Source organism: Mustela nigripes, chromosome 15 (genome assembly GCF_022355385.1).
Source record: "Mustela nigripes isolate SB6536 chromosome 15, MUSNIG.SB6536, whole genome shotgun sequence".
NCBI lineage: Eukaryota > Metazoa > Chordata > Mammalia > Carnivora > Mustelidae > Mustela > Mustela nigripes.
In genome coordinates, this window is record NC_081571.1 from 14096245 (window position 1) to 14118494 (window position 22250).

The following is a 22250-nucleotide window of genomic DNA, read 5'->3' on the forward strand; positions in this document are numbered from 1 at the left end:
TTTTTTTTTTTTTTTTTTTTTTTGTCAAGACGCCCATCATCGGGAGGCGGTATGATGAGCTGCAGAGCTCTTCTGGACGGGATGGGAAGCCCAGGGCCATGGCTGTCACCAGGAGCATATCGTCCACATCATCAGGCTCCAACTCCAATGTCCTTGTTCCTGTAAGCTGGAAAAGACCCCAGTATTCTCAGGTACAGAATCCTAAGCTCCCAGGATTGGAAGGGAGTTCGGGGGGACCCAGCGAGCCCAGCTGCCCGTGTGATAAGGCGCTCCTTCACTGCCAACCTGACGTTGCCCATTGAGGCATCAACACTTCAGAGATGAGGATCTCGTGGCATTCCAAGGGAATCTATTTATCTTTGAACTGCGCATTACATTGAGGTGAAGTCTGATGTTTGCTGCTTCTACCCATTGGTCTTAGTTCTCTTTTTAAGACTTAGAAAAAGAAATGTGGCTTCTCTTTTACATGACAGCCTTTCAAATAGATAAAGAAACCCATTCCCTCTGCCACTAGCCGAAATGAGCCCTCTTTTCTCCAAATAATACATCTTTAGTTCTCCTAGCTCATTCTGCATGATAGGGCTACACAAATGCGGAATCTGCTTTTGTGGTTGCTTCCTCAAGCCACAGTGCTGTGTAGACCAGTAAGATTGTCTCAGTTCTTACACTGATGGAGAGGGGCAGGAGGAGGGAAGAGATTAGTGAATGATTCTAAGGGGTCAGGGAGAAAAGAGTAGGTAGAAAGTAGTCAGATCTACCTGCTGCTCTGTGAATGGACATTTGGGAGGCTTGCGCTTAGTCTAAGATATGCACATACTTTGTTTTCCAGTGGCCCTTCTGGGGACAGCAGTACTGTCCTCTAAGCACACACTCCAGTCATGGTCTCCATAGACAGTCTGAGCCACACGGAGCACAGTGGGCTGCTGGATCTTTCTGTAGTTCTGTTATCACAGCCTAAGGCTGTATTGCTGTTAAGTGAAACCTCTGCATTTATTCAGGGCTCTTCAGTAACTAACATGACAGAAGCCCGGTGGAAAATTACCTTAAGTGGAAAAGGAATTTATTAACTCCCGTATCTTGTCTTCACACACCGCTGAATTCTAGTACACAAAATGAGGAACTGGATCCTTAACTTCTCACTGTCCTCTCCTTCCCTTCCCAGTAGTGGCCCTCCTTCCCTCTCCAGAAACTTCATTCTCAAGCAGACTCTTGTCTTATGAAACACCAACAGCCTCCAGCAGCTCCAGATTTGCACGGTCTTTGGCTCTGATGATTTTAGGACAGAGGCTTTCCTTCCCCAACATCCATACCCATTCTAGAGAAGGGACTCTTACAACGTGTGTGAGACAGGCAAAGCCCCACTTAATGCAAGAGGAGCTGTTCCCAAGATAAAAAGAGGGATGGTATTATTGGAAGAAGGTCAAATGGTGGGTGCTGAGCAGGGCACTGTAGGGTTCACCAAGGTTAGGAAAGGGAAATGGATGGCATGTTACCTGCTGGCGCACTGCTGTTTCTCAATGACATTTCATTGAGCTGTTGTGCAAGAGAGCCTACTATACTTTCTTGGGGATTTGGAAAAGAGAAGAAAAATATACATCCCATTTCTAGGTTCCTCTGTGTTGATTCCTTCCTAGAATTGTAAAATGCCCACAAAGTTAGGGAAATATTTTAGCAAATCTCTCGCCATCTGCCCACATCAAGGTCTTCCTGTCTTTGACCTTGAAAAGACATGGTATTGAGAGTCCCTTCTATAATTTTGGAAAGAAGAATGAAGTGAAGCCAAATTCCATTAAGAAAGAAAGGCTATGAATGACACTGGCCTCCTAGCAGTCTCCACATTAACTTAAATCAGATTAAAAGGGAAAAATCATTTTCCAAGATTGCTTTAAGAGCATTTCTGAAGTACATTAACATATTTTGGGCCCTGGCTACTCTTCCTTTTCATTCTCAACTCACCAATCATCCTGAGATCTAGTTTATCTATATCATTGGAAAATGTGACAGTTTATAGAAGAATCTCCATGCGTAAGTACCCAAAAATAAGGCTCATGAAGAAAAGCAAAAGGAATTGAATCTGTTTAACTTTAGGAAGAATAAATTGAAAAAGATTTAATATGGCTTGCAGATAATTGAATTTTTTAATTCTGCAGAAGGTAAAGTTATTCTTCCATTTAAGGAAAATAGATTTGTACTAGAACATAAAAGATTTAATTTAGGTATAAGCAAGGAAAGCCTTGCTAATGCTGAAAGTTGTAACAGACAAGATTATCAAGGGGAGTCAGCAATATCTGCTGAAGAACCAGGGGCTGATTTTCACCCCCCTCCCTTGGGAAAACTTAGATCAGCACTGTCCGGTAGAAACATAATGTGCACCTCATTTTAAACTTTCTAACAGTTGCATTTTTTTTAATAAAAAGAAACATAAAATCATTTTTAACAACCTGTTTTTTTAATAATGTTTTATTTAATCTACCATATATCAAATATTATTATTTCAATATGCCGCCAATATTTTGCAATTATTAATGAGATACTTTGCATTCCTTTTTCATTCCCAGCCTTTGTGTATTTTACGTCTCAATTCTCACCGGCGACATTTCAGGGTCCATATTCCAATGTGGCTAATGGCTTCCAGTATTGGAGAATATTTGATCCCAGGACCTCATGATTAAAACGTGTTTGTGGGTCTCTTTTCCAGAAAAGGACAAAAGAGAAGTTGGTGCATGTCCTTTCTCTGTGTGGCCAAGAAGTAGGATTAAGCAAAAATCCATCAGTAAGTTCTGTCATGTATCGCGTGTATGTCGGTACCGTGTCTTTCTTACCTTCAATCTTTTTTAGCTTTAGAGAAATCTGCTAGGAATTACAGGTAGGATACCCACCATCTAGATCAAACCCCTAGATTCTCTCCACACTGCAATTTTTGATCTCACTTAGCTCAGAAACAATGAACAATGAACAGTTTTGTGGGCTGTTTGCTCTAGTTTGTCTGCAAGTAAATACTCAGTTTTCATTGTTTAAGATTTCTTGGATTTTTTTTTTTATGAAGATGCTCAGATGTCCTTATTTATGACTCTCTCCTGCACCATCATATTTAATATACATTCCTCTGGGGTGCAGTTTTGCTCTGTGTATGCATACCGCTTCCTGTGATGTCATTGTTTTATTCATGCACCATAGGGATGGAAATAATGATATATCATTATGGGTTTTTTTTTTTTCTCTTATAAATGTCCACTGATGTTACAGTTAAAACAGAAGAACAGCAGCATGCCATTGGGCTTTGGAATAAATGAATAATCGCAGTGTTTGAATTTAGCCTCTGAAGCTTTTATATAATTTAGAAAATTCAAGTTGTCTGTGAGTCTACTGTAGTCAAAGCAATAAAAATCTCAGGGTCTGGTTTCACCGGGCATTTTTATTTCGTCCATATCTCAGCATCTTTGTTATCAACAACAACAACAAAAAAAAATAGCAAACTAAATAATTTCCCAGATAAAGAATGAGCAAATGGTTGCCCAGGGAAGCTGTCTTTTCAATCTCAAAATGTGTCTGCAGGTGAAATGTTAGAGATGCATACATTCTCGCGCAGGCACAGATTGGTGTCTTATCTGGGGAAAAGTGCCGCGGCCAGCCAGCAGCTAAGCTCGGCTTCCGCTGAAGTCACCTTTCTCGTGTAACTGATCAGTGGCTTGTTGCTTGGCTCCAGTGACATTACCGAGGGCAGAGGGGTTGAGGCAATCGTGGCAGGGCAGGTGGAAGGAGAGGAAAAGAGCATTTTGCCTCTCTGCAGGGCAGCCCTCCAGCAAGGGCCATTGCCTACTGCCCTTGGGGCTGGCACGTCCTCCTCAGATCTAAACTGCCTGCTTCGGTGCTGAGGCTCTTCTAGCTACAGATGTTTGCCTGGAGTAGGGGACAGACAGGAGACATGGCACTAACTGGGAAAAGAGCCTTCAATGGAGGGAATCCAATTTCTAGCCCCATCTGTCACGAACTAGGTTCCTGGTGCTCAGTGCTATTGATCTCAGAGACCCAGTCACCATCCCTGTGCAAAGTGTGTGTCGTGGGCCATTTTATGAGAACATAGTGCCAGCCCCAGGACTGTTCTCAAACACTGTGGGGCGAAGAAAATACATTAAAAATCTATTCTTTTTTCTTTTGAGAGACCTTGTTATATTAAATTCTTATAGATGATTTATCTACTTTTCAAGGAAGACTAGACATTATAATCATTTTTAAAAATCCTGTTGAGGGGTACCTGGGTGGCTCAGTCAGTTAGTTGAGAGTCTGACTCTTGATTTCGGCTCAGATCTTGATCTCCGGGTCATGAGATCGAGCCCTGCCTCAGGCTCCTGGCTCACTACAGAGTCTGCTTGAGGATTCTGTATCTCCTTCTCCCACTGCCCCTTCCCCTGCTCACACTCTAGAAATAAATAAAATCTTTTTAAAATCATATTGTTCACTTTATTTAATATCAATCTATTTTCAGGAGAGGCTGGATAGCAAAACAATGAGGTTCATTTGCAGTTTCTTATTTCTGTAAAGTTCTAGTAAAATGTCCTGGTGGAAATAACCTAAACACAGAAGATAGCTTTAAAATATTAACATACAAAAGCTCTTAATAGGAAAAAAAAAAGTTTTGTTCTGTTTATATCAACAGGAAAGGAATTTAGGTATAAATTATGAGCATGGCTGCTCAGATACCCGTCTATAATTCAGATGAGCAAGGAAAGTAATTCTTGGCTTCTTTTTCTTATTCTTTATCAGTTCCTGGTTTCTCTCTGAAAGGGTTAAATCCTTTGCTTCAACAGGTCATTCTACAAGAACCTATCTTGGTATCAGTAATCCTTAAAATATCATGTGCTCGTATGTTTGTGAAGTGTACGTGCTTGTGTATAATTCCTAACCTCAGTTCAGAAACAATGGAAAATTTCTTGGCTGCCTAGTTTGTGAACACACACTCAGTGGTCACACACACCCAGGTGGGATCCAGTCTTCATCCACTACAAAGCACCAGTGTGACTTGAGTATTTTCCTCTTGCGTGAACTTGCGTCTTCGCGATGAGTTTAATCTGAAGGCACCTGTCCAACATAAATAATGAGAGAACCTTCTAAAAATACCCACTGAAGGAATTAGGTGTGTACTGGGAATAGAGGGCCTGAAGAGCCAATTACGGTTTTTGTAGCACAAACACCGAAGGGAGAACGGTCTCTCAGGAGAGGACGCTTGTGATTCGCAGGTGATTTTCTCGTCGTGCGGGGATCTGGACCTGCTGGAGCACCAGACGAGCCTGGTGTCTTCGGAGGACGGCGCCCGCGAGCAGGAGAACATGGACGACACAAACAGCGAGCAGCAGTTTAGGGTGTTTAGGGACTTTGATTTCCTGGATGTGGAGCTGGAGGATGGAGAGGTACGGTATATTCTCTGTAAGGAATAACCCACTCCGCTTTTCCTTGACTAACGGAAACAGTTTCTTTTTACCCGCTAAATAATGAGGTTTTATGAGCGAGTCCTTAATTGGAAAGCTGTAAACTTTATTTTGAATCCGCTTATTCAAAGGACAGCAGCTTAACTTTGGCAAAAGTTACCACACCCTTCCTGTCTGAGTCCACGGCGTAGGCTGCCAAGTTATTTCTAAATGGCAAAGAGCTGACGTTTAATGATCACACAAAGAGTGTGTGTGTACAGTCCAAAGGTGAACTTAAAAAAAAAAAAGAAAAAAAAGAAATCACAAAAACATTCAAGTTCTGAGCCCGTTCGCTGGTACCTGGGTAAAATATGCTAAGCATCTAATTATTTTTAAAGTGAAATTACTCTAATTCGATCGCTTCAAAGCTTGCCTGCTCCAACAGGAGATGGGAGCCTGAGGGCTCCGGCGTCTTTGTGCTGTTTGATGAAATCATTACAACTTGAAACAAGATAGAAGGCGCGTGAAGCTCTGCTCTAGGTCCATAGCTAGCGTTCCCGACACCTGGAGCAGCTGAATTCATGTCTCAACCGGCAAATGCAGATTCGGGGATTTGAATGATAATTATGGTAATAGGATGCTTTCAGTTATGAATCATGATTTTGAAAACTAGGATTGGAAGGAGGGGCATCATTCTGACCCTCTCATTTCCAGTTGGGGCTAGTCTCGGCCTCGTGGAGGAAAACAAAATTGACTGATGGGAGACTAGCATATATAATACGCCTAGTACCGAGCCGGCTCACTGGGTTCCTTAACACACTGGAGTTCAGGTTTAGCTAAATGCACTGATTTTCCCAGAAAGAGAAAGGGCTTTATGCCAGTCTTTCAGTTAAAGTAGAGGCCCATATTCGCAGTTTATCAGATCCTCTGATGGGCATCTCCTGACTTAACTATGAACTTGTAGGAAATGGTGCTTCCATTAGCTGCTCACCTTCCCTAAAAGGACATGATTGTAGACCAGTCCTCTTACACTGCAGTCAGGCCAAGGAGCTATCTGTTTTTGTTCCTCCCATCCATGGCTTACCCTGGATGTCTGGGGAGAATTATGTCCTCAGAATGAAGAATGTTTTCTTTACCTGTTCTTTCTGTAGAAAACAAGTTTAGCAGATCCAGTCCTTAAGACATCTTTAAAACAAGTGTCAGCTTTTCACCATGAATTAGTAAAAAGTATTGCAGAGTTTTCTGACTGTTAATGAGTAATAGAGAAATCAATAACTAACTAAGTGGGGTGAGGATTGTTTTTAAAAGTCTAAAGCAAAATACAACCATTTAGAATACTTTCAAAATGTCCCTGGGGCAGAGCTACGTGTAATATCAGAAGATTAGCTCCCTGATCTGGGCCACTGACCTAATCTTTGTTCTTCGGCTGGAATTCAAGCTTAGGTACCCTCTTTACTCTGGAAGTTAAAGAAAGGAGGGAAAGCTTAATGAAGACAGGGAGGTACCACTTTCCAGTCTCAGCCAAAAGAAAAAAAAAAGTGTTCTGGGACATGACCTCTCAGGAGTGATATAGAGGAATCAAACACAATTTCAGAAAAACGAAAAACTTTCATTTCTGTCAAAACAAAGGAAGGCAAATTTGAGGTGCCTCTCAACTTAAATTTTATGCTAATGGTTTTCAGGAACAATAAATAATGAATACTTGCTCTTCCTTCTAGTGTTCTATTATCCTAGCAGACGAAAATTTCCAAAATCATAGTGATCATTTTATCTTATATGATTAAGATTTTATAAGAGTGTGAGGTTATATATTCCATCTAAGTAGAATAAACTATCTGAGAATGTTTTGCTCCTTCTCAATAAGATTATAATAAGGGATCCTAGCAAGTTTACAGAGTGCTAGAGGAAAAATGCTCAAGCTTTGGTCAGGCAGGTCCAACTTGGAATTTTGGCTCTCCCACCAATGTAGCTTTATGCCCTGAAACGTGGATGCCATCTCTCTTGACTTCCTCATCTATTAGATGGGTATGCTAATACCTGCTTGTCAAGTTGAGGCAGGGAGTAAGATAACCTCTACGGAGTGTCAGGCACATAGCAAGCATTCCTTTGTTCTGTCGTTGGTGAAAAATTTCAAGCATAGTCTCATCTGAAGAGCCAAGCTTATCTGGCGTCTATTATCAAAAAAGAAAGACAAGCTTTTTGTTTTGTTTTGTTTTATGTCTCTTCCTTTTCATTAAATAGTCTCAGAATGTATTGACTCCTATCTGTAAGTTTACCTTGGGATTTTTCTGAATCTTTAAAAGGTAATGTGTCCTTGCTATTAATTGCACATCAGCAGTGAACATATCCTAACCGAAAACACTTCCGTCTTGCGAGGTAGATGAGGGGATGCCAACTTTCTTCCCCCTACTTGATGGCCCTCATTCGTTTTCTCACAACATTTAACAATTTTCTCACAAATAAAAATGTAAGCATCCGCGGCCCCCTCCAAAATAAAGTGTTGAGGAGCAGAAGTTGCTAGGCACCAAAGTGGCAAGCTCTTCCAGAAATTGTACTTATGATTTATTACCCTGGCTAGAACATCCACCCCTAAAATGGTTGGAACTTCCTGGTGTTTGATACTGATTTCTCTCTCTGGAGGGTTGTCTATCTTTACCTTTTTTTTTTTGAAGTCACATCTACTGAAGCCTATTTTGTTGGCCCTGTTTATTGCTATTGTGTTAAAACTAAGATGAATGCACTTGAGTATCTTTAATCATTTTAAATAGACCTCTCATTTGTTTTTCTGTCCATTTACTCTGCTACCAAGGAACTTCAGGTAAGATGATTGCTATCTTTAATTCAGATATGCTAAGTAGATGTTTTGCATCATTGCAGACTTATAACAACATAATTGCTTTTTTCCTCCCTTCTAGCATATGTATGCTTGTTTGCGGGCATATTTACATTGAGGTGTGTGTGATACAAAGATTTTTCTTTGTTGCTCCAGTATGGAAATATTTTTCTAAACTATAAACACAAATGTTTTCTAAGCTATAAACACTATAGTTTTAAAACCTTGAGATGCCTAGTCTAGAAGCTGCATAAGTATATCTCTTGAGCGAATGTGAGGTTTTAAATATGAAAATCTATGGAAATTTTATGATTTCTGAGAAAGCAGCTGTCCAATTGGATTGGTTCTGTGGTTCAGTTCTCTTACGAAAAGTGAAGTCAGCAAGCTGCAGCTCACAGTATACCACCAACACTTCCAGTTAGATCCTTTCCAGGCATGAGATGCCTGGAAATGCACTCTCCAGTGCATTTAGATGCCTTTCGAGGCACTCTGTCTGTATGGCGACTATATAAACTTTCATGCGAATGAGAACCATTTCTCAAGTAATGGGAAGTGCTAATAATAACCGCATGTGGACAACAGTCATAAGCCAGGATCGTTGGGGGCAAACTGACCTATGAGCACCCTACTGTACTTGACCATGCTGCACCTACATTCTTTCAACAATAAACCTTACTTGACAGAATTCTAGAATTAAAAAGAATTATTTCAAAGAATATTATTTCTGACACTTCTAGAATGTTCTATCACTAATACTTTCTCATCTCAGTATAAATCCTGAGTAGTTATTTAAGTTTGATAACTGACAGATGCAGATTGTCTTGAATAATTCGCCATGTCCTGAATTTCTCACACATAGAAAATCTGACATAATCAGTAGAACACTGTTTTGACTTTTGACCACATAGGTTGACTTTTAATTACCACACACGTGAACTTGAGCTAAACTATAGCACTACTGACTTTTTTTTTGTTCCATCTTTTTTTATTATTGAGGCATTATTAACATATATAACATTATATTACATTGAGGGGTACAATATAATGATTTTATAGTCATATATCTTGGGAAATGATGGCCACAATAAATCTAGTTATCATCCTCACCACACAACATTACAATTTTTTTTCTTATGATGAGAATTTATTTTATAATTGGAAGTTGGTGAGCACTATGGACTTTCTTTCAATAAGCACATACTTGACCTTGAGCTAGACTGTAGCACTATTGACTTTTTAATATTCACACACTTGAACCTCGAGCTAAACTATAGATACCCATACTATAGATGCACTACTACATCTCAATTCTTCAGCCACTACCAGGGAAACAGTTTCAACACGTTCACCTCTAATGGAGCTACTGCATCTTCTAGAAAGACACCCAGATATTCCTCCTGCAACAACAGCCTTCCCTTACCCCTAGTTCTCATGCCTGGTGTACTCAGGTCTTCACCAGAGGTGTAGTCGTTACAGTAGGAACAGCGATCCATGCCCAGGGTAGCATTCCCTCACCCAAGACATCTGTATTTCTCTGTAAGCTCATGATTCTTCTCAGGTTCAGTGTGCAAGATGTCCAGAATTGTTGCCTAAGATAGTTCATCCAACCCATTCACTGAGGTGGTGCCAGAGAATCAGCTTGAGGAATTACGTTTTATATTCATATTTGTGTATTTCTCCCAATAATTTTCACCTTTCTCTCCTTTTTCTCTATATTCTTATTCTTTTCATCTTTTTAATTTCTTCACACCTAGCATTTTATTTTTCTTTCCAGAACTCTCGCCTCTTCCACATTTTTCTATCAGTTTTTCACGATATAGCTATTTTAAAATCCCAACACAACAGTTAATCTTTTCTATTAGGAAAAAAAATTATGTGGTGACAATTTATCTTAGCAGATACAGATAAAGGTATAGATACAGATAAAACAGCAGAAACAGCTACTCTTTATAATCAAACAGTCCTAAGAACAATCCTAAACATCATATATGTGAATAAATTATGATAATTTTTGTATCAGATCCAGAATGGGTTTGGGATTCTTACCTATTGCCTTCTACCACAAATAGCCAAAAAAAAGACTTCATAAAAGTTAAAGGGATCTATGAGGGATCTATGAGGATGGCAAGATTTGCTCCATTAGGATCCAGAAGAAATAGATCCTTAACCCAAATGAAGATTAATAAATTTAAAGCTTATACTTTTAACAGTGATTTTACATCTCTCATATTATATGATTATGCTACTGAGCTCCCACCAGAAGAAGTTACTTTATTTCAGCAAACCATCAGACAGTGTTTCAAATGACTTCTAAATGAAAAGATTCTGGGCTAGATTTCATTCAGTTATATATTTACATAGGTAAAAACTTGCTTATCAAGGGACCAGGGAAGACTTCTCTTCCTTTATTCCTGTTTTAACAGAAAAAAATAAAACCCCAATTACTTTCTAGGGAAGATTTTTGTGTTGGACAAATATGCTTATTTAATATCAAATGGTCTGTAAAGAAAGTCTGGGATATGAGAAGCTCTAATGCCTGCATTGCCACTTAGAGCAGGTCTTGGAAATGAAAAGGTACAAGTCAGCATTAGCGCTTGGTACCAGGTCAATCATCTCAGGTCCAGGAAAGCAACAATTTTCTATGGTGGGACAGTTATTTAAAGATGAACCTAAAGCAAAAGTTAAGCCATGCTGCTCTGGCCTTTGCATAGTGCATGACCCATCAGACTTCACTCAGCTGCTCTCAAATATTCTTTTAACTCTGCATTTGATCTGCGAAAACTGCTGTAGCAGGAACAGGCTGGAATGTTTACCTAATACTCTTCTACTTAATACCCAGAGGATGTGGAATGTGCTACAGCATAGCTCCTACTCTTTTTCCTTCCGAAAACAGTACTAAATGGGCCAGGGAGGGGCCATACCTCTTTGGAGGTTGTTTTAATACAAATGGTCTCTTTCTTACTGATTTTCGGACACCTAGATCATAATAGAGTTGACCAAAGTCACCTTTTAAAAAATAAATAAATAAAACATGATATTACCCACCAGGCCCAAGAGAAGTGTGTAATCACTTCTACCTATAATTCTATATGCATTGAGGTGAAAATAGTATGCTTTACTACCTTTCACATCACGTAAACAAAATGTTTGGTACCAAAGTAGACGAGAGCTTGGAAGTTCATAATGAAAGCGTTTATTTCTAAGCTATGACTAATTGAATGTGTGAAGGTGTGAGTGCAGGAAGATTCTGGCATAAAAACCAGCCGATGCTGTGATTTCAGGGTGAGAGCATGGACAATTTCAACTGGGGAGTGCGCAGGCGTTCTCTGGACAGTTTGGACAAGTGTGATATGCAGCTCCTGGAGGAGCGCCAACTTTCAGGAAGGTCTCCCAGCCTAAATAAAGTGAACCACGAGGACTCCGATGAGTCCTCCGAAGAGGAGGACCTCACAACCAGCCAGATCTTGGAGCACTCTGACCTAGTGAGTAGGCCTACCTTCCCACCCTGTGAAACAGGAGACTTATTTTTGTAATTGAGGCAAGAGTGTGGTTACCAGGTGCCGCTAAAGAAACTTGGCACTGCTGCTAAACTTAACACCCAAAATGTCAGGGGGTGTCTGACTGATGGTAATAACCAGCCTCTTGTCTACAGGTTGCAAACAGACACAAATACTGGGGTGTTTGTTAGAAGCCTTGAACACCATCAGATCTGTTAAGGCCTTTGCTTTTTCTTAGATATGTTTACGAAGCTGGACTCTTTCTAAAAATGCGTGAGACATCTGACGTTTTTAGGAAATATAATGGACATTTGTTTGGGGTTAACTGAAAATATGAGTGCTTGTGTTTTAAGAGTTCTGTGCCCTAATGCCCTACACCAGCTGCTGGGGTTAAGTTCCAACAGTAGTGAGATGGGCATGTTAAATATTTGTCACCCCAGAGTGAGCTCACACAATGGTCTGTACTCTTACATAAAGGATCATTTGAGCTTTTAAAGAAACTCCACACTGTGTTTTATTTGCTTTGCTCTCTCTGCAGATCATGACTCGCTCCCCTTCTGAGGAGACGAATCCCATGGAATCGCTCACCACAGCCTGTGATATGACCCCTGCAGACCCTCATTCCTTTAACACCAGAATGGCTAGCTTCGAGGCGTCTTTGTCCGATATGAATAATCTGCAGATTTCTGAGGGCTCCAAGGTGAAGAGATTTGGGCAATCATGATTGTAGTTTTCTTAAAGAAAAAGTACTTCCAATTTTTTGAGAAGTCTTTGGGGGCTCTAAGTGGAGGGACTGTATCTTTTTTCTTTCTGACTTTGTTGAAATAATTGAATTTGTGCATGGGAGCCTATGTTTGGAAGTTGTTTTACCCTGCCAAATGAGCAGCCATCTTCTTGTTGGTTGAAAGAGATTCACTTTGAGGTCTCATTCAAAGGAGACATTTCGCATTTTCCGTATAGCAGGAATGCTGCTGATTAATGATAAAACTAATCAGTGCATGTCTGAGCGTATGGATAATTTCAACTGAAATTTGACTTGGAAATTGCTGTTCTTCGTCATGACTTTTACAAAACAATATGCTAAGTGAGGTGTGGGTGTCTGCATGTACTTGGGGAAATTTTTTCCTATGTAGGAACCAGTTACACAATTTGTACATTGATTCCACTCTGGCATTTTAGCATACTATTGGAATTTTCAGTGTTAATCACAATATTATGCCAGATTTAAACAAAACTGTCCTAGCCAGACTGACGAGAAAAGTAAGTAACAGATATAATTTTCTTATTTAAAAGGTCAGGTCTTTAAAAATCTAGCAATTAAAATGATTGATTAAATTACACTTAAGGTTAATTTTGTCAAAATTTCCCTAAGATATCTTAATCATAAAACGATCCGCACTGTGTTCACATAACTGCCCACATATATGCCCCTTAGTATAGAATTGTATTTTCTTATATTACAAATAAAAAATAACCTACTGTTGGTAGTAGGTGTCCTTTATCCTGAGTTTGCTATGGTAGTATAAGTTTGAAAGAGAAAGTTATAAAATGATCTTTAAAATATATAAAAGTATATTTTTTCTGATACTTCTAATGGAAAAAAATATATAATACTGGCTGTTGTGTATTCTTTTATAGTGCACTTGAAACAGATCTGAGGTCCAGGGAAATCAACATACTTTAAACCAAGAACAACCAATCAATCATAATCACTTAAAAACATTGAAGCTTAAGAAATTATTTATGAGAGTGCCTCGGTGCAGAAGGACTACAGTGTGGATTCTCAGAGTCAGCAAAGTCCCTTTTCTTGCCAAAAAATCCAGAAAGGAAACTTGTCTGAGATTAAAATGCCTAAGATTAGTCCTAAGAAATTACATTTCATGGGAAGCACATCACAAAATAAGTGTGCACGTATTCGCATTTGCTATTTTCAGTCTTAGAATAGTCATTTTCTCAATTTTTCAATTTTGATTGCTAAGTTACATAGATTTCTCCTAGAAAGCACTACCTGAGTGGTAATGTATTTATGAACTCATGCAGGAATCCTCTAATTTCAATCAAGGAAAATTTAAGTCTAATTTCTGAAAGGCTCTCTCTGTTTTCCACCCGAGCTGGGTTTCCACAATGTGCAATATAGCCGTGATGTGAGAAAGGGAAAATAAAAGACATTTTTGTGAGAACTCAGCCCTCCCCCAACAGATTCAGATTATGTACACTAATAACCCAGACCAGCCACCGGCAGCCAGTCTCGTTGGCACCGCTGTAGTTTTAAAAAGCCGGAAAGAGCAGATATGAATAAGCCTCTGGAACTCAGGATTTATGAGCAATTCCTTCAAAGACACGAGATATCTTGTTTCCCTAACATATCTTTAAACACCCCTCTTCATTTCTCTATGAATCCTAGATTCAGAATACCAATTGGGTGGCCAGCCAACAACCCATGATCATGCTCAAATTCATATATATTTCCATTTTGCCTGGCTTCGGTTTTGTTTTAAGAAAATGACTCACTGAAACATGTGCGTGTGATGTCTTCCTCTCCTCTTCTGGTCTGTAACCCACTTGCCGTCCTTCCTGTCCTAAAGAACAGTCAGTTCTCCAGCTGAGTTCCCCTGGCCCGCATTCAAACCCAGCCTCTTTTTCCATCACACTTTCTGCATCTCCCTCCTGCCCCTCACTGCTCCCAACTCTGCCTGACCCAGAGCCCTTGCATTTCGCTGCTCATTGTACAGCAGTGTGAGAGCAGCCTCTCCTATCCGTTATCTTCAGGGGGATTCCAAGAGCAAAGCATGTATGTAAGTGGGCCTTAGAGGATGGCCAGTATGGAAAGGCCTAGCAATATGGCGGGCTCGGTGAGCAGCCGTGGACCACTCAGGGGTCCTGCAGGTAGATCTTGAGCATTCACTGTAGCAGTCACTGGTGATTCTAAATTCCAGTTTCCATAGGTAAAGGAATTCTGTATCAGAGCATTCCCTCTGGATAAGCTCACTTTGGAAGGCAAGGTTTGTACAGTGGAAAGAGCTCTGAATCCAAGGGCCCTGATTTATCTACTTGATGTCAGGCAAGTCCCTTCCCTACACATGAGTTTCTTATAAAATGTGAGGGCTGGGGGTGCCTGGGTGGCTCAGTTGGTTAAGTGGCTGCCTTTGGCTCAGGTCATGATTCCAGGGTCCTGGGACAGAGCCCACATCGGGCTCCCTGCTCAGCAGAGAGCCTACTTCTCTCTCTCTCTCTCTCTCTCTCTCTCTGCCTGCCTCTCTGCTTACTTGTGCTCTCTATCTCTCTGCCAAATAAATAAATAAAATCTTTTAAAATTTTTTAAAAATAGATAAAATGTAAGGGCTAGATCAAGGGGTCTCTGTGGTCTTTTCCAAGTTTAGCATTTATACTCCCATGATCATGGGTCAAATAGGGCAATCTACTGAGAGCCTCTTTGGAAACTATTATAGGCAAGACTGAAAAGAAGGTAAAGAATGAACAGTACTTCAGAGAATTCCCCAGTCCAGTTATATCAAGTGACTGTTTTGTAGTCGGAAAATCAATGCCTCTGATTTCTATCACTCTCGGGATTTGTCTCTTATTTTTCCTTTGAATGGACTTTCCCAAAGATATTCTTACATGATTGGGGGATTCTTTCCTATTTTTCTTCTTCCAGGCTGAAGCCGTCCAGGAGGAGGAGGACACGGCCGTGCAGGAGGACGATCTCTCCAGTTCTGTCAATGAACTCCCAGCAACCTTCGAATGCAGTGGCAGCTTCAGCCTGGACATGACTGAGGCAGAAGAAAAAGGCGACAGAGCCATGGACCAGTTTACTCTCGCGAGGTAAAGAAGCCCCTGGTGGAAATGAGCGGTGACGGCGTACCTGGCACCTGGCACGTTGTATCGCATTCACTTACGTCAAGTGGAAGGCCACACGGCACTGCCGGGACTTCCTAAAGAAGAGTCGAAATCGACTTCTGACCCTGAAGGCTTTTAGAGCTGGTCGGAGTCCTCCAGTGTCAGAGCAGGGCCTGGTGCGGAACTGAAAGGGGTACTCAGGTAGTGACTCCTAAAAGCCACAGAGTAACTCAAAAGCCAAAGAGGGCCTGGGGACATGGTCTAAGCTTTGCAAGCTTTGAAGATAAGCAAGACTGGCAAACCTTGGAAATTCTTTCCACTCTGAGCTAAAAGACAAGTACAAGAGGCTCTTTGTAAGTTAAATACTTACTCTTTTTTTAAGTGGGAGGCTTTCAGCCTAGTGGCTGATGTTTCTGAGACGAGTGAGACACAGAGAATAGGAACAGACAAAAATAGAGAGGAATAGATAAAAACACTAACGCAGGGGCGCCAGGGTGGCTCAGTCGGTTGAGCATCCCACTCTTGATCTCAGCTCAGGCCTTGATCTCAGGGTTGTGAGTTCAAGGCCCGCATAAAAAAAAAAAAAAAAAGCCACTGCAGTGTCTAGAAAAAGATTCACAAGTGATAAGGCTAGAGATTTACTTCCGGAGAAGAAAGTCAAAATCCTAAAATCTCTCTTCTGAATGTGGAAAAGAACTAAGGAGCTTTTGATAAGGCTAGACAAAGACCCTCTGTTGTGGTGAGAATGATCTGTGCTTGGAAGGAAGAGCTGAAGGGAATAGAACCTAGAGAAGACCTCGACCTTTCCCCCCCGTGTTCATTCTCTTTCCTGCCTTCCTCCCTCTGGGTCTCTCTCACCTCGCCTTTCTATTCTTCCACTACCCTTCTCTCCTCCACCCGCCCCTCCTGGGCATTCATGCATGTGCAGCCATTAATACTCATCCCCCACAAAGGACAAGTGAAAAGATTCCAAATTTTGTTCTAATGGTTCTCAATGAAAACTGAAAAGGCGCAGAAGAGCCAAAAGTATTGTTTGTCTGTCCGGGGACCGGTGGCTGGGAAAGCGAGACTGTTCGCTCTTGGATGCTCCTGGGGCCGGACCCCACTCGCTATAAAGGAAGTCAGAAGGGGAGGAAACCCAGCAGCTCTGGAGGTGAAGGTTCTTTGTCCTAAGATTCAGAAGAGACTGTCGAAGATGGGGGAAGCAGAGCAGGGTCCCCGCAGCCACCTCGAAGGGAGGCCGGGCAGGACAGCGGAAGAGGCTGGGGAAGCAGGAGGACGGCACTGGGTGACTGGGTTGTTCTCCTCTTTCCCAGCTTTGGAGAAGGTGACAGGGGGGTCTCTCCGCCGCCCTCGCCCTTCTTCTCGGCCATCCTTGCTGCCTTCCAGCCGGCGGCCTGCGACGACGCAGAGGAAGCCTGGCGCAGCCACATCAACCAGCTCATGTGCGACTCGGACGGCTCCTGCGCCGTGTACACATTTCATGTGTTCTCCTCCTTGTTTAAGGTACGGGGCTCGCGGTCGGGGGACTGCTCGCAGGCGGCAGGCTAGCTTCCGATGGCGGGAGGGGCGGTGGTCTCCTGCTGGGCTCGTACTGTTTGCTGCTCCAGGAACCCCGGGGTTGCGTCTGACTCCAGCCTTTCTAATAACGATAATCTGCTCGGCCTTCGCCAGCTAGGATTGCAGAGCCTTGTCCCCAGAGGACGTAGTATCCGTGCTGGACTGTTCGCTCTTGCCGTTCTGGCTTTTTTGTAGAGGTCATCCATCCCAGATGTCATCCGTGACACCAGAACCAGCCAGTGGTCTCTTCTGCCAAGCCTAGCCTCATCCTGTCCTTCCTCTTGGACGCTTCCTCTGTCTCTCCCTTTTCTACATTATTCGTGTTTAGCCTTTCATTATCTTTTATCTCTTTTCCCCCGCATGAATTCCTTAAACGTGTTGTAGATGCTTCTGAACACATGGGCGGTCATTCTTTGCTTCTGCATGAACCAGAGCCTGCTAGTCGGTCCATACAGAGTCTGCGTGAACTGGAAACAGGCCCCTTCCTCCAGGCCCATGCAGTACCGAGTGTGGCCAGCAGAGGGCAGCCTGGCTCCCAGTCCCCCTGCCAGGCTCCCGTGGCACCTTGCCCATGGCTCAATGTAGCAATCTCTTTGTGGACACCTTCAGATTTCACTTGTTATCCCCAAACACACTTATAACAATGACTGAACCAAAGAGATGGGGAGAACTCAACTTCTGAGGGGTGCTTGAAGGTTTATTTTGATGCCTGCCTGTCTGTTGGTGTGCAAATTCCTATTAGCTCCTCTATGTATCTTGCTCTGAACTTTGACTCCAAATTTCATCAAATGATGGCAGAGGTAGGAGGCGGCAAAAGAAGAGACACCGCTTGTTATGAAGCAACCCCAAAGGTCTTCCATCATCACTGGAGTTAACTGGCCCTGTGTGCAGTATTTGAAGGCGAGCCTAAGAAAGTAGCAGGGCGGGGACTTACACTCAGGATGAGAAAAGATGAAGTTATAGGTGAAAATTGGCTGACATGGAATCATAGTTACCATAGAGATTAAGAGAAAACTTGTTTTGAAAACCCAGTGTGTACAGTATTCCTTTTTTTTATTTTTTAATATTCAGAAACTAGTGAAGATTATATACTAGCAATTCACTGTAGTTTACTCACAGTGATGAGATTATGGGTGCCTTTTTTTTTTTTTTTTTTTTTTTTTTTTTGCCCCCTTCTTTTTACTTTCTTTCAAGTTCCTGTTTTCCTATAATAAAGGTGCCTTTCTTTTGGCATTTTTTCTAAACTTACATTTGATAACTCACAAAACAGAATTGCCACTAATAATACAGGGGAAACATGGAAAGGGACGATACAGTTGCAGCCTCCAGTAGACATGAGTGATGGGGAAATGAACAGACAGACAAGGGCAGAACCCCCTTACCTGGTTTTATAGGTCGAGTTCTGTTGACTATATACGAGAGGTGGACCGTAACTTGGTTGGCATGAGGGATGGGCCCATTCATTGATTACCTTCAAGAAAAGCCATGGCAGAAGGGAAACACAGGAAAACCAGGAATTCTATTAAAAGTGGGATTGTCTGCCTTAACAAAGTTTCCATCTATAAAAGGTAAAGTCCGTTTTTGAGCTTGGTGGCCCTTCTTATGACCCATTTTCTTGGAGAATTATATACCAATGGTACTAAAGCTATGGTTTCTCACCATAGCTTTTACTGAGTGTTATTGTGCTCTCTCTCAAGTTTTCAGTTTACTTTCTGGGAAATCTTTTAGAAAGTTGATGGGACAAAGTAAAGTTGTGTCTGAGATTAACTGGAAGCTAGAGGGGCTTGAGAGAGAAAACAATTGTTTGTTGAGAGATAAGAACTCCAAAAACACTCTAACGTTGAGCCAGATTGAAATGTTAAACCATTTGAATTACCATTTGAAGCAAATTTATTTGTTAAAGAATAAAGTAATTTATTTTTAATATTGTTCTGAAGTCTATTTAAATAATGGTTAATCATTAATAATTTAAATTTGGCTGTTTTGGTTTTTTTTTTTTCTTACTACAGTCACTAGCACTATCTGTGCTCAGTTTTCTCATCCCGAGCAATATTTTTCCCTCTACCTAGAATGGCCGTGTCCTCTTGGCCCTCAGTACTCCCATAACATGCAGACCCCTGACTGGGGCTCACTTCAGTGAATGAAGCCTTCCCTTCTTCCTGTCACCTGGGATCCCAAGCACATTGTGGTTACATCTGTCATGCCCGTCACATTCTGTGAGAATTACCCATTGTCTCTTTGCCTCTGAGAGGGGAAGCAATGGTGTCTTAGACCTGGCACAGTTGCTAACATGCAGGAGATGCTCAGTGAACACAGAACGAATGAATGGGAACGTTTTTCAGCAGAAATAGTAAACGGACATCTGACTTGATGACAGCAGACCGGCAGGTTGTCCCATGAGCTACGAGATGGGGCTGGGCCCTTGGGTAAGGGCATTTGGGGGTTTGGACTTTTTTTTTTTCCATTCATGTATTAGGTTAATCCCTATGGAGCTTACCTGCGATAATAATCATACAATTATGTACCTCCTCTTTCAGTTTTTAATATTACATTTAGCCTTTGGGCACCTGGGTGGCTCAGTAAATTAACCCAGACTTTAGCTCAGGTCAGGATCTCAGGGTCCTGGGATTGAGCTCCCTCACCAAATCGGGCTCCCTGCTCGGTGAGAGTCGCTTCTCCCTCTCCTCTGGCCCACGCCCAACTCGTACATGTGTGTGCTCTCTATCTCTCTCTCAAATAAATAAATTATTTTAAAAATATATTACATTTAGAAAGAATTTTTTCAGCTGTTATCATATGCTATGTGATTGAGAGAAATATGAGTCACAAAATAGGTATTAATAAAATATCCTAGAAATGAAATACATTTCAGACATGTGCTCTATTAAGCTGTTGCCGTATATTCTACCATGTCTGCTGTTTTCTCACATTTTCCTGTGAATCTGAAGGCCACATTTCCCTGTATTTACCTGGATTTTTGGAGGGGTAGAGAGAAGGTAATTGCCAAAAGAATTTGGTTTTAAAAATGAGAAATTGATTTCTAATGGTCCAGCGTGGCCATCTTTCCAAGTATCTCAGTCATCATATGTCCTTCCCGCTGCTCCTGGGTTAGGAAGCCATCATTGTATCACTCAGTGCCTCCAAATTATATGATGTGTTTATATGGAAGTCAAGTGAGGGCTAAACTGAGTGTATCTCCTGCCTTTATAAGAGGCTCTGAAGGTCCCCGACAGATGGCTTCCCAGACCTCATCTTATCCTTAGGTCAAATGGAAAGAACCCCAAACTCTTTGGGGACCTGAATCTTGCTCCCGGTTCTGCCACTCAACTAGGTGTATGATGCTAGAAATGGTATTTCTTGTTCTTTCTGCTCTAACATTTGGTCAAGTTTTTTTTTTCTCCATTTTTTTCTAACTGCACACAAAACTAACTTAACAGCGAAAAGACATATGTATGCTCTGCATTATGCCAAAATTCTCGTATATATGAAATTAAAAACTCATTAATGTGTAACATGGTTGGCATTGTTCTAATATGAAGCATAGAGAATCAGCTGCTGTTGTTTGGGGATGCTCACTTTCCTCACAATAGGCCAGAGAGGATTTCTCCTGGATTCAATTCCACAACTCAAAAGGTATGACATCTCTTTGAGGAAAGCCAATGCCTAGGACTGGATTTTGTTGCTGTTGTTCTTTTAGTTAAAGGTACTGTGTGTTGGAAACTTAAGGGCTAGAACATGTTCCCATTTTGGCACTGACACCAGCACCATGACTCAGGTTCTTCCTAATTCTGGTTTTGTCCTCAGGCAGGACAGGAGAAACTAGCTCTTAGGGAAGCTTTGTCAATTTGTGGAAGGAATATGAGCTCTAGAGTCAGGCTCACTCTTCCTCTGACTTACTAATTGCATGACCTTCGGCAAGTCAGGTCTTAACCTTGACTCCTCCCCAGCTGTGAGGATTAATGAGTCAACATAAGCAACACCGTGGGACAGAATTAGAGACCCCAGAACAGACACACCCTCAGAGGGAGATATTATTCCAGACCCACAAAGCATTTGCTTCCACTTTTCAGAGGTTCAAATGGCACTATTTTGATGCTCTTTCTCAGGAAGCTGCAATCTTGGGGAACAGAGAAGTGGTACATCTCACGACCTTTTCAAACTTGCACACATTGATGTAATCTGAGTAATTTCACATTAATCTGACAAACAAGTGAGGAGGACTCAAGTTGCTGACCAGCACTAACGACCATCAAAAAGAAAAGTACTATTTATTTGAAAGATTATAGAGGCATCCACACTCTGGGAAATGACCCTTTAAGAAGAAGTTTTGTCCATACTGGGTGATTATTTACTTGAGACCAACATTCGCCCTAAACCCTATCTCCCCCACCTCTACCTCACTGAATATTTTTATAAAGATTAAAAAATGGGTTTTTCTAGTACATAAGTTAAAACTTACGCTTTACAAATGGTAATTATTTTGCCTTTCAGAATATTCAGAAAAGGTTCTGCTTCCTAACCTGTGATGCGGCCAGTTACCTTGGAGACAATCTCCGGGGAATCGGGTCCAAGTTTGTCAGCTCTTCTCAGATGCTCACCTCCTGCTCCGAATGCCCGACACTCTTCGTGGACGCGGAGACTGTGAGTACCCCCAGACTCTGATGGCTAATGGCCGGCCCAGATTACTAAGGGGTGGAACTTCCAGGAGGCTTGCTTGTGTTGTGGTTTGTCTGAAAGATACTGTCAGTGTTTGCAAGCAGCGCCGTGTTGTGACATGACCCCCAAAGGCCAAAGTCTGCATAGTAACGATTGTACATTACCAGCCAAGTCCAAGTTATTTCAGGGAATCAGGAGAAAAATCTACCTCGGTGCTCCCTCCATGTCCTTGCACCTTTCTCCAATAATTCTGGCTTTGACAGCCTTGAATAGGTGAGCAAAATCCCAGAGCTGCCCTAGCCTGGCCCCACAATGCCAAGTTACCCAACCGGATGGGGATCCAGAAACACTAGGACCTCATTTGCTCCCTCCCAAGTCTCAGATAGAGACTGATCACCCCCTGGAGGGATTCATCCAGCCTGGACTGCAAGTGATGAGTTTGAGGGTTGGTTAAAGCATCCT

General features: G+C 41.8%; 1 protein-coding gene across 4 annotated transcripts in view; it reads left to right on the plus strand.

The window, feature by feature from the left end:
- Nucleotides 1-22250, plus strand: part of FRY (FRY microtubule binding protein) — a 439393-nt gene that overhangs the window by 393489 nt on the left and 23654 nt on the right. For all 4 annotated transcript variants that reach the window (XM_059378057.1, XM_059378054.1, XM_059378056.1 and 1 more), the window contains 8 exons: nt 30-191; nt 2699-2773; nt 5238-5408; nt 11520-11720; nt 12274-12435; nt 15391-15557; nt 16889-17078; nt 21624-21773. In XM_059378057.1, coding sequence (XP_059234040.1) covers nt 30-191; nt 2699-2773; nt 5238-5408; nt 11520-11720; nt 12274-12435; nt 15391-15557; nt 16889-17078; nt 21624-21773 — 1278 coding nt within the window. The remainder of the gene's footprint in view (nt 1-29; nt 192-2698; nt 2774-5237; nt 5409-11519; nt 11721-12273; nt 12436-15390; nt 15558-16888; nt 17079-21623; nt 21774-22250) is intronic.